This window comes from Tursiops truncatus, chromosome 1, assembly GCF_011762595.2.
Source record: "Tursiops truncatus isolate mTurTru1 chromosome 1, mTurTru1.mat.Y, whole genome shotgun sequence".
Taxonomy (NCBI): Eukaryota; Metazoa; Chordata; class Mammalia; order Artiodactyla; family Delphinidae; genus Tursiops; species Tursiops truncatus.
This window is the reverse complement of record NC_047034.1, coordinates 139,568,766-139,581,589: the sequence shown is the minus strand read 5'-3', so window position 1 is coordinate 139,581,589 and position 12,824 is coordinate 139,568,766. Positions and strand designations below refer to the sequence as shown.

Genomic DNA, 12,824 nt, shown 5'->3' with positions numbered 1-12,824 from the left:
TGGACACTACCTTTCAGCTGGCTCTTCTCTGAGTTCCTGGTTTATTTTCTGTCATACATTTACTGAACCTGTGCTCTTGTGCAGGGCACAGCTGAGACCATACAGAAGCTGTGAGTATTATAAGGAACAGCCTGTTTGAGGCTTTTACAGCTTCCTGAGGTCTAGTTTCTTTAAAATTTGGAGTGACTCTTTTCGGATGTCTACTTTGCCACGAATTTACCTGATTGCCAGGTACCCTTCTGTAGCAGAGGGTGCACTATAGCCAGGAAGCCTGACATCTCAGGTCCCAGATCTGCACCTAAGTTGCTGCCCTGTAATCTTTGAAGGAGGCAGAGTGTGTGTGTGTGTTGTGGAGGAACACTTGCCTAGGAGTCACCAGACTTGGGACCTGTCCCAAGTTGGCCTGTCTTGAGGGATGTTGAGCTCACCCTAATCACCTCCCCTCAGTCAAATGAGATTTATCAGGACCTAGTTCCTTTCAGCGCCCACTGTCTGTTCAGTCAGCAATTTGCCTCATTAAGGAAGCCATGCAATTTAGCAGCAAGAAAAAGTTCCTACAGATTTACCTGCTGAAAAAAATCCCCACACTATCTACAACAACTAGGTTGCTTCTTAATGGCCGCTGGTATTCTGATTTTAAAATGAATTATTGGAAAAATTTTTGAGACCAGGCATTTTATCCCTTATAATGTATTAAACCAAATATTTCCCCCCATACTGAAGTAGCTTCAGATATATCTATAAAGGTGATTTTAAAACCCCCAACCTCAGTTATTAAGCTGGATGAAAACAACAAAACCCAAAATACCAACCACAATACTATTTCACATCTAAAAAATTAACAATACTTCATTAATACCAAATATTATGTTCAAATTTCCTTAATGATGTCAATTTTACATTTCCTGAATCATGATCCAAATAGGGTTCAAATGTTGTATTGATTGTGTGTCTCTCAAATCTCCTTTTATAGGTTCTCACTCCATCTCCATTTATTTTATGTTTGCAGCTTATTTTTTGAAGAAATCAGATCCCTTGTCCTGGAGTTTCCCAGGACAAGGATATTGATTGGATTTCCACTGTATTTATTAGCATGTTTCTCTATTCTTTTACTTCCTGTAAACTGGTAGGTATATGTATAGAGTTGATTAGATTTTTGGCAATACTTCACATAGCATGTTAGTGTTAAAAAGTAATTGAGAAGAGTGCACATGTTCGGGTCTTTATAATAAAAATTGCATTTTGTTACGTATTTATTAAAGACAATCATTTCTAGTTTATAAAAAAAAATCCTGCCCTGATATACACAAAAATGTCTTGATAATGGTAATTAAAAGCAGCACTCCCACCCCCCTTGTGTCCACACAAATATTCAATCTAGATTGGCTTGATCTTGAAGTGTAATCCAATAAGACTGAAGACCAAACACTTCAGGTCCTGGACAAGATAATAAAATACTCGTAAGCCTTCTGGATCCCTATAATGCAAGAAGAAAAAAATGTTTAAAAAGCTGAGAAAACTCAGCAAAAAAATACCATTTACTAACCCAGATTATTTATGTACCAGGATATTCCTCATAGAGGTATTTACAGAATTAAAACTTTGAAAACAACCCAGTGTCCAAAAAGAAAAAGCCTATGTACTATATATTAAAATGTAATATTATGAGGTAATTTAAAATGTTAAGGTTTCTTCTTAATGAGGAAATGCTTATATTAAGTGGGAAAAAATCATGATTAAAGTAACAGACTGTTGATCTCAATTACATTTTTTGTGCTTTAAAAGACTATATATATTTTTTAAAGCACAGGAAAAAGACAAGAAATACTTTAAGATTAATGGTTATCTAATTGATAAGTTTACGGGCTATTTTCACCTTTCTACTTTTCTGTATTTCCTATATTTTCAACAATGAGCATGTATTACTTTCAGAATTAGGAAAACTTATTTTTGAAGTAGTACTAAGCAGGACCAAGAGGCTGAAGATTACTACAGCATAACTGGGTAAGAACAAGACTGTTCACAGGAAGACAGTTATGCCTAACATGTACTAAAGGTGAGCCATATCTAACCCCAAATCCTCAAAGCACAAGAGCCAAAGAGGTTGCCAAATTCTAAGGATTCTTTGTGGCATGTAGATTCATGTCTCAACTTTATATTTTACCCTACTGACAAAATGAATTTTTAAACTTATATTCTGAATAATTTCAAGTTTCACTAAAGTCAGGCTTTAAGATGTGCTATCGGAATAGCCAACACGGAGGAAGGTGTTCAGACTCATTGATTCTACAGTTTATTTCCAGCACTTGTTTTTTTGTGTTTCATTTCTGTTCTGGCCAGATTCTTACCCACTTTGGCTGCTCTTATGGCATTACTCTGTGTGTGTTACTGAGAAGCTCTTATTAGCAATGATTGACTAAAACACCAAAAGCAAAAGGAGCAAGCCCTTGAAAATATATAATTTGGAGTCTCTCTATTGAGGGGGACAAAGCTGACCAATTCTGTCTTACATTTGTACCAGATCTTCCCATAATGGTCCCAATTTGGTTAAGGGTTTCATATCAGCCTGCTCTAAAACAGACACATCTGGATATAAGGATCATGGATACTTACTTGGATTGATTGACATCAATAAGGGAACCAATTTTTGACGTTGTGAAAGAAATATGTTCATCTCCAATGACAATTTCAAGCTCCTAGAAACATGAAATGTCAGTTTGAATTGGATTTTTCATCAGTCACACAGGAGAAGGGTTCATCATCTGCCAAATCACATAAACTATAATACAGTTGGCCACATTCCCAAGACCAGTTCAATCTGAGCCCTAAACTGTACTGGGCACTGGAAACAAAGAGATAAATAATTGGTATGAGATAAATACTGGTTTAGCCCTTGAGTAGCTTATACTCTTAGAGGAAGTTGTGTGTGTGAGGCTCCACCATTTAGAAGAATTTACATCATGCTTTGTATAGGAGTTTTCATCGTTAACAGTGTGGAGTAACATGTATAAATCTGTTTCACGAATACCAAGGATCTAACTTTTCTGGGCAACATGGGACAAGCAAAAGAATTCCAGACCCTGAGCAGATCCCAGCTTTGTCACTTACTAGCTGTATGCCCTTGGGTCTGAATTTCTGAAGAGTGAAACAAGTACTATAATCTTAAAAAAAAAAATCTGTTGGGTGGGGAATTGGAGGGCAGTGCCTATGGGACAGATCAGCAAAACCAAACAAACATCTCTGCCCTTGTGGAACTTACAATCTATTTTTTAAAAATTTATTATTTATTTAATTTTTGGGGGGCTGAATTGGGTCTTAGTCGCAGCATGTAGGATCTTCATTGAGGCATGCAGGATCTGCTGCTGCAGCGCTCGAGCTCTTCCTTCGTTGAGGCACGTGGGCTTCTCTCTAATAGTGGCTTTAGCTGCCCCGCAGCATGTGGGATCTTAGTTTCCCTGACCAGGGATTGAACCCGCATCCCCTGCACTGGAAGGAGGATTCTTCACCACTGGACCACCAGGGAAGTCCCAAACTTACAATCTATTGAGCTCTACTTCTTAACACTCAGATTTGAAAATGTTAATATTTTATCATATCTGTGTCAGATTTCTTTTTTAAGAAATATTAGCGTTTAGACCCACCTCCCACTCTGTTCTCCTTCCTGCCTCCCCAGAAGTTGGGGTGTATTCTTTCCAATCATGATTTTATATTAGGTAGTATATTTTTAAAATTTTACATAAATGATCGTACTATATTTTTTGCTTTTTTCATTCAACAAGGGTTTTTGTTAATTTGTTTTTTATTGAGTTAACATTGTTTTTTTGTTGCTGTTGTTGTTTTTGGCCACACCATGCAGCTTGTGGGATCTTAGTTCTCTGACCAGGGATTGAACCTGGGCCCACGGCAGTGAAAGCAACAAGTCCTAACCACTGGACCACCAGAGAATTCCCATATTGGGTTAAAATTGGTTTAAAAGTTTCATGTGTACAATATTATATTTCTACTTCTGTAAATACTAGTGTGCCCACCACCCAGAATTTAGTTTCCATCTGTTACCATACAGTTGATTCCCTTTACCCATTTTGCAACACCCCCTCCCCACCTCCCCCAGCCCCTTCCCTCTGGTAACCACTACTCTGATTTCTCTATCTATGTGGTTTTGTTTGGCTTGTTCATTTATTTTGTTTTTTGTTTTCAACAAAGTTTTTGTAGGTAGATCAAGTCCATTAGTTTTAAATGCTTTAGAATATTCATTTCCCTATTGAAGCAGACTTAAGTTTCCAATTTTTGTTTCTATAAACCATGTGGCAAAGATATCCTTCTATGCATCTTGTGTATATATGTGAAAATCTCTCTAGGAAATTCCTAGAAGGTAAACATATTTTCAGCTCTGCTAGACACTAACAAATCGTTCCCTAAATGGTTGTAGCAATGTTGTTTCCACCAGTATATATGAATCCCCCTTTTCTTTCTCATATCCTTTTTAAAACTTGGTGCCTTTTTTTTTTTTTTTGACCGTTCTAATAGGTCTGACATGGTATTTCACTGTTGTCCTCATTTTCACTTTTCAAATAAAACTGTAAATGTTTTCATAAATTTATTGCCCACTTGTTTTTCCAGTTCTGTAATTGTCTATTCATAACCCTTACACATTCTGCCACTAGTTTACCTTTTTATTATTAATTTGTAGTTCTTTATATATTCTGGATTGAAATGCTTTGCCAGTTATGATTTGCAAATACCTTCCTCTAACCTGTGGCTTATCTTTCTATTTTATCTTGATATCTTTAGATAAAAAGAAGTTTTAAATTTAAAGAAGTCAAATTTACTAATCTTTTCCCTTGAGGAGTTTAAAAAACTTCTCTACCCGGAAATAATAACACAGTCTATATTTTCTTTTATGTTTTAAAATTTTGCTTTATTTCTATAAATCGTCTAATTAAAAAATACTCTGTAAATATATTGCCAATCAACTTGGTATACTTTGTTAAACAGTCCATCCTTTTTCTATTAATTTGAAAGCTCAACTCTGTCATATACTGTTCCAAGTTCCCGTATACTCATGGGTCAATGTTTCTGGGTTCTCTATTCTGTCCCATTGGTTTAGTGGTCAATTCCTGAGGCAATGTCACCATACAAATGACTATAGTTTTATAAGAAATCTTCAAAATTATCTTGGCTACTCTTGCCCCTTTGATCTTCCATGAATTAGAGGCTCCATCAGGTTTTAGGAAAAATTGTGTTGTGATTTTGATCTGAATTGGAATGAATTTATAAATTATTTTGGTGAAAATCGATATAATATTGAGTCTTCCCATCCATAAAAATGATACATATTTTTATGTCCTTCTGAAAGCCCTTTCCCATAAGTTTTATATATCTTGTTAAATTCACTCCCAAGTTTTGTATAGCTTTTGTTGCTGTTATGAATGGGATTTTGTTTTTAATTACACTATCCAGTAGGTTGTTGCTGGTATATAGGAGTATGCCTTGCCCACTTCACAGGACTATTGTGAATGTTGAATGAGCTAATGGAGCTGAAAATTTTATCAATCCTAAAGCAAAATACGTGTATATATAGTATTACTAAGATCTCATGAACGTTAATTAAAAAGTTAACTTGAGGGCTTCCCTGGTGGCGCAGTGGTTGAGAGTCCGCCTGCCGATGCAGGGGACACGGGTTCGTGCCCCGGTCCAGGAAGATCCCACGTGCCGTGGAGCGGCTGGGCCCGTGAGCCATGGCTGCTGAGCCTGCGCGTCTGGAGCCTGTGCTCCGCAACGGAAGAGGCCACAACAGTGAGAGGCCCGCGTATTGGAAAAAAAAAAAAAAAAAAAAAAAGTTAACTTGAGTAAGTACTGAGGATGAGATTTTTTTCACTCTTCCTCAAGAGTTGGCCCATCATTCTGAGGTTAATTAGAATAAGCTTATACGAGTTTTCATATTAATTTAATAAATATAATTATTATTGAGCTTTTACTATACACTGGCACTATTTCAGTCACTAGAGATATAGCAGTGGAAAAAAACAGGTAAAGTCCTTGTACCGAAGGAGTATGCATGTGTATGTGTACGTCTGTTGCAGTGGAGGAGGAAGAGGGATGCATAAGGAAAATCAAACAAGGCAATTTCAGACAATGATAAATGCTATGAAGACAAAAACCAGATTTTTTTTAAGTGGTGGGGAAAGGCATTTTAGATTGGATGGACAGGCAAGACATCAATCACTGAAGAAATGACATGTGAAGACCTCAATAATAAAGACAGTCTTGGATAGAATGTTCCGGGCAGCATGTAGGAAATGCAAAGGTCCTAAACTAAGAACCACCTAGGTGTATCTGAGTAACAGAAATAAGACCGGTGAGGTCTGAACACAGTGTGAGATGGTGAGAATAGTAGAAGGTAAGGTGGGAGTTTGGACTTTATTTTAAATGCAGTGGGAAGCCACTGGAGAGTTTAAAATTAGTGGAATAAACCAATTTACATTTTTAAAGATTACTCTGGCTTCAGGAAGGAAAAAATGGGCTGTACAGGACAAAAGAAGAAACAACGAAATCAATTAGAAGTCTGGATTAGGAAAGCAGCATTAAAGTGGAAAGAAAACCTTTCCTATTCTGTCAAATATGACAGTGGCTTTTATTTTTTAATTGCCACAATGTTTTCAGAATAAATATCTAAGCCATGAATTTAAACAGATATACTTAGTTGCCTGCGTGATTTTCCATTAGATTGTTGAAATAACTATGTTTTATTTATCTCTGTATCCTCACAACGTTTTGTCCATAGTCGTTACTCAGTAAGTAATATGGGCAGCAAGTACTCTGAGAAGGGAGGGATCACAAGAGGAAATTAAGGGCTGGGCTCCAGGTGGGGAGCAGCACCACCTGCTCTCCCCGATCCTCTGTGTGGGATTAGTGCTTTCTTAGACCAACGTGCTGGGAATCTGCTCTGTGTAGGGCTCCATATCGCACACCCATACATGAGTATATTCAGTGTCACATGCAGAGCAGTAAACCTCATCTTATTTGTAAGATTTCTGCACGGTGGATAGTTGCCGAAACACCCACCTGCCGGCCCACTCGGTCAGGAGGAGGCCACAGAGCATCATCCTCTTTGGTAATTTCACTGTCATCAATTATTCTCTTCAGTTCCTCCATCACACTTCTATGTACATAAGCCTGAAAGCAAGTTAAAAAACAGAATTTAAACTGTATCGCTAAGCAGCATTCTGACTCAGATAGTGATGAAAAATAAAAGACTACTCATGAAAACTTACTTCTGGCACCTCTGTAAGTGGGAAGACATTCCGGCTTGACCTCAGCATGCCAAGAGGACGGCAGGGTCAGAAGTGCCCAATGACTACACCTCAGTCCCCCAACTAGTTGCTTCTATTTCTTGGTACATCCTGTTCATGTGGACCTACTCCTTGCCTACCTAAAAAACTCACACTTGAGCCCCAAACAAAAGATGTGTGAGTAACTCTGGTTAATTTTAACTAAATGACATGCTTCTGAAGAGCAGAGATATGTCTTTTACATTTCACATATTAGTCCACATTAAAAAAAACTGTGAGGATGCTGACATGTGTGGGTAAGCATAATACTGATTGCTAATTAAATACAATAGCATGAGAATATACTGACTGTTAAGACATTTTCAAATGTGACAAAGTGGTTAAAAGAATAACTTTGATAAAACCTTAATGGTGTGGTAGAAATCATGCCAAAATGGAGCACACTGACTCGACAAAGGCAGGCATAGGTCTGAATTCCTGCTCAATCTCTTACTAGGAGGTCTAACTTTGTACAAGCCCCATAATTAATATCTGGGCCTTCACTGTCTTATCTTTAAAGGGTATATAATACCACCCATCACAGAGACTTACAGTAAGGGTTAAAATAAGCTCACAGATGTAATACCTAGTGTCATGCCTGGCATCTAACATGCATTCAGTGATGTTAACTGCTTTCCCATGCTCCCTTTCCCCCATTCAAATGCAAATTAAAAGAGCTCTATTGAGTGCTAGGTACCAGGGAATATATCAAACACTAAGTTAGTGGGGGGGTGGGTTTTCTGTTTTTGCAGATTAAGCAACTGAAACTTATCAAGTTCAACCAGGAAGTGTGCCCAAGGTCACAAGGTTAGTAAGTAGCAGATTCAGGGTTCAAACCAAGATTTGCAAGACTTCAATGATTACCCCTTACCGATTCAGCATTGTTAAAGAAAATATAAACTAAAAGAAGATTTGAGAAAAACTTTAGAAGCTATCTACAGATATGTCTATACTTCCCTATTCTTTATCTTTCAATACTACTCACAGAAAGAACAAAAACAGGACAAAAGGCTAAACGGCTCTCAGAGGATTCATTACCTCTTTTCTGATCATGACATCATTTTTGTAATTGCTGTTGTTGGCGTATCTCAATTTCCCTGTGAGGGGCAAAAAACAAATTCAATATATAATAAAAACATATAAATAAAGCCTGCCTTATCAGTAAACAAAGGATGTTGCCGCCATCAAGCCACCAGCCACACCACTCCCAGCTCCCTCCCCACGGGTGCACCCTAAGGGGATTCAGGATGGGGGAAACAGGATACTGGCCCTAGATAGTTAAGGTGCATATCAAAGGAATGATCTCAAGCAGCCAAGCAAGAACCTCTACATAGGAAAGTGCTAACTTCTTTAACTTGAGCTGTCTGGTATTTCTTTAATTAATAGTTAATTGTAATATTTTGATGTTCTGACTACCTGTTTTTTTTTGTCTTTGGGTTTTGTTTTGTTTTTTTTGCACAAACTCCTATATATCCTGGCTCATCCCTTACCTCTTCGGAACAGTCCCCCAAAGCTATCTGAGAGCCTGTCTCCCAGGCTTAAGTCCTCAGTATTTCTGCCGAATAAAACATAATTCTCAATCTTTAGGTTGTGTTTTTTTTTTTTTTTTTCAGTCGACACTATTAAATAGCCTCCTAGCCAAAAATACTGCTGACAATGAATTACAATTCTTGCAAAAGCCAGCTCAGGTGTGAGAAAAGAACAGGCTTTTGTGACTGGCAAATCATGTCTCTGCAGGTTAATGTCCTCAGCTGAAAATAGGAGTAATTGATAACTCACCTGCACCCAGGGCCTTCTAAGGCTCAAGAGTGGTGAAAATTTCTGAAAACTGTAAAACACTTTTTACATATATTAACATGTGGCTGTGAAAAACTCCCATCTATCCTTATGATGGAAAAGCTGTGGATTTATTATTGAGCATATTTGGTATACAAGGCCCTTTGTGCATATGTGCATCTAACAGGCTAATTTGGGTATATAGGGTGGATATGAAGGAGAAGATAAAAGGAAATAGAGGAGATAATTATTTCCCTATAGAAGGCACACTAAAAAGAGCCAAATTAATTGATGCCTCACTGCACTGTCTCTCTGCCTCAAGTCTCTCTCCTTTCAGGTCACTCTCCATACAGTGGATAAAGTGATATAGTAACAGATGGCTCTGACTAGGTTACTCTAACACTCTGATACTGACAATGGCTTCCCACTGCCTTCTTGATAAAATCCAAATTCCTTAACGTGGCTTACCGTTAAGCTGAGCCCCTTTCCAGCCTCACTCCTATAATAGTCCTCTCTCACAGAGCTGGAGTTAATCAAACTACAGTTGACCCTTAAACAACGTGGGGGTTAGGGGCGCCCACCCTCTACACAGTCGAAAATCCGAGTATAACTTAAGAGTCAGCCAGCCCTCTGCATCTGCGGTTCCTTGGTATCTACGGTTCCTTACCCGAGATTCAACCAACTGTGGATCATGTAGTACCATAGTATTTACTCTGTAAAAAAATTTGCATATAAGGGGACCCATGCAGTTCAAACCTTTGTTGTTCCAGGGTCAACTGTCTTGGTTTCTGCCTGAAACATCCTATGCACTTTTTGGGGTTTCAGCCTCCTTGCTGTTAATGCTGTCCAAAATGCCTTCCTGACTCATCTGCCTAACCAACTCCTACACATTCCTAAAGACTCACACCCGCCTTCCCCGTGTCATTTTATACAGGAAGCCTTCTTTGACCCTTCAGGATAGGTTAGGTGCCTTCTTTCTGCTCCTAGAATCTTCTGTTTCTTTCTACCACAACACCCAATACACTGTCTTGCTATTGTTAACAAAACTTTCTCTACAATTGGGGCTTGTCAGTTCATCTTTGTGCCTCCATGTACTGGAAGTTTTCTGTCATCTTTGACTCCTTTTCCTTCACCATACTGGCCACGCCCCAAATCCTATCAATTGGCAGTCCTTTTGGTTCTGCCTCCAACAGTATCCTAAATCCTTCCCTCTACTTTTACTATCACTCTAGTCCCAACCAACATCCTTTTTGTCTTAACAACTGTAACCGTCTCCCATTAAGTAGTTGCCATTCTTGCCCGTTCTGCACGTAATAGTTACAATACTTTTTCAAGAACAGATTACATCTCTGCTTGAAACTTTCCAATTGCTTCCTGCTGCACTTAGAAAAAAATCTAAACTCTACCATGAACTATAAAGACTACATGGTGTGGCCCCTGCATACTTATCCGACATCATCTCCTACTATCCTCCCCAGAGTTCAGTACTCTTCAGCCACACTGGGCACCTGAAACATGCCTAGCTCATCTCTGCCCTACGGCCTTGACACTTGTTTCTCTCTCTGCCTAGAATGCTCTTCTTCCTGAGCTTCACAAAGCTGGCTCCTTCTTGGCAATTAGATCTCAGTTCAAACATCTGCTCTTCAGAGAGTTTTGCAATGGCCACCCTTTCTAAAAGCGGCCCACCAGCAATTATTTCATCATTTTGTTTTATTTTCTGACCACTCATCACTATCTGGAATTTTTTTTTTTTTTTTTTACTATCTCCCAGCACGAGGATACAAGTTCCATGAAAGAGAAAGCCTGCCCATCGTTCACTCCTGCACCCCAGAATGTGGAACAGAACCTGGCACAAGATAGGCGCTCAAGTAATGTTTGTTGAATGAAGCATTATGGTCAAAAACGTCACTAAACAGAAGTCCCTACACACATACAGAAAGAACCAGTGGGGAGGACATAGGATCGTTCCCTCCAAATCAGCGCCTCACAGCCATCTGTCCCTTCCTCCTCCAGTTCCTCGTACATTCCGGACCCCCGGCCTCCCCACTAGCCCGCCCCCAGGCCTAGTCCTCGCTCCCGGGGAGCGGGGAGGCTTCTCTCACCGTCCGGCCGGAACTCAAACTCCAGGAATTCGTGGCCGAATTTGCCCTTGTGACCCACATAGTAACGCAGGTAGAAATCACTCTCCATAGCTGGCAAAAGGCAACCAAGACCAAACTTTAATTGCAATCCTCACCGCCGCCGTACGCGCCCGACACTGACGTTTACGGCGGCGCGCGGAAGTGACGTCAGGCAACGGCACGGCCTGTAGCGGAGAGACCCCCTCCCTAAGCCGTCCACCCGGAGGTGGGACAAGGCGCCTGCGCCCCTCCCGTCCGAATGAAGCTGCATTTCCCCGGAGGTGGGGTCTGTGCAGCCCTGCCGGCTCAGCCCGAGGCGTGAAGGGCCTGAGGCTGGTCGACCTGCCTTCTCCTGGGCTTGAGGCCGGAAGCCGTCCGTGGACTTCTGGGCCCCGCGGCGGGGGGCGGGGGTCTGGAGGTCGGCGTTGCCTGACCTCGGGCTTAACACCCGGAATCCTGCGTCCCCCCAGGCTCCACCTCCATTTGGGACACCCGACTGTGTGGGTCGGAAAAGGCCCTTCACCGTCTCTGGACCTAGGTCGTCTCATCAGTAAAATAGGGTTAAAGGGAGACCTCAAGGGAGAACGCAGCGTACCACGGTGAATGCGTCTAACGTACGCTCCGACTGAACTCTGCCTGTTTAAGGATCAGTTCTAGAAATCCTTCTCAGCCACGCTTTCCCTGAATCCGCAGTGGAGCTTTTCATTTCCCTGCAGCTAACTCGGCCGCACTTATCCCGCATTTTATCTCTTTCTACCTTTTATTTCTTCCTTTCCCTTTCTACCTCACGGGTCTCTAGATGAGGTGCTGTGAATAGGACTTAAGTTGAATATTTGATCTCCCACTCCCCAGCACAGCTTACCCAGCAGTGATTCTCGGCCCGGCCTGCGCAATCGGATCGCCTTGGAGCACCTAAAAAAATACTGGTGCTTGGGCCCTACCCCAAACCAATTCAACCAAAATCTCCTACAGTGGACCTGTGTGTCGGTATCGTTGTTTTGTTTTGTTTTGCAGAGCTCTCCAATTGAGTCAGGATTGAGAATTACTGCTCAAGAGGCTCTTGTCTTTTCAGGCCAAAGTGGTTGACCTCTGTGAAGGCTTTCTGGCTATGGAAAAATTTTCCTCCTTGCTTAGGCCAAGGGCAACAAAACTCCTAATTAGTAGAAGCCTGCTGTAGTTCATCTAAGTTCCAGCCAGAGGGGAAAATGGAGTTGGATCTAGAGACAATGCCGAAATGGCATCATTCTTGGCGCCTGTAACTACACTATTCTGTATTTGGGCTAGTGGTCTCTTCTCATTCCCAGTCTTGCCATTACTACTTTTCTCCCAGAAAAAGAATTGGTAGCAGAGTGTAGAGTGGGTGTGATGGGGGGAAAAAGTCACTGGAGATTTGTATTAAAATAATCCCTTGTGTGACAGTGATTCACTGTGACCAAAGGTGAACTGATTGAATTTTTTGGACCTCAGGTTTCTTATCTTTAAAATGAGCATAATAATGTTATACATCTGGCAGAACTGTTGCAAGGATAAGAAACAATGTCTTGGAAATTGAAAAATACTTTGTAAACTGTAAATTACTATAAGGCATCTTATTAAA

General features: G+C 40.4%; 1 protein-coding gene across 1 annotated transcript; it reads right to left on the bottom strand.

The window, feature by feature from the left end:
• Nucleotides 1-1,214: 1,214 nt before the first annotated feature.
• MAGOH (mago homolog, exon junction complex subunit) lies at nucleotides 1,215-11,376 on the bottom strand. The gene is made up of 5 exons (XM_004332516.3): nucleotides 11,210-11,376; nucleotides 8,370-8,428; nucleotides 7,066-7,176; nucleotides 2,614-2,696; nucleotides 1,215-1,477 (listed from the first exon to the last, which is right to left on the bottom strand). Exons 1-5 carry the CDS (start codon nucleotides 11,295-11,297, stop codon nucleotides 1,378-1,380), a joined length of 441 nt encoding a protein of 146 aa, XP_004332564.1. The 5' UTR covers nucleotides 11,298-11,376; the 3' UTR covers nucleotides 1,215-1,377.
• Nucleotides 11,377-12,824: the final 1,448 nt, after the last annotated feature.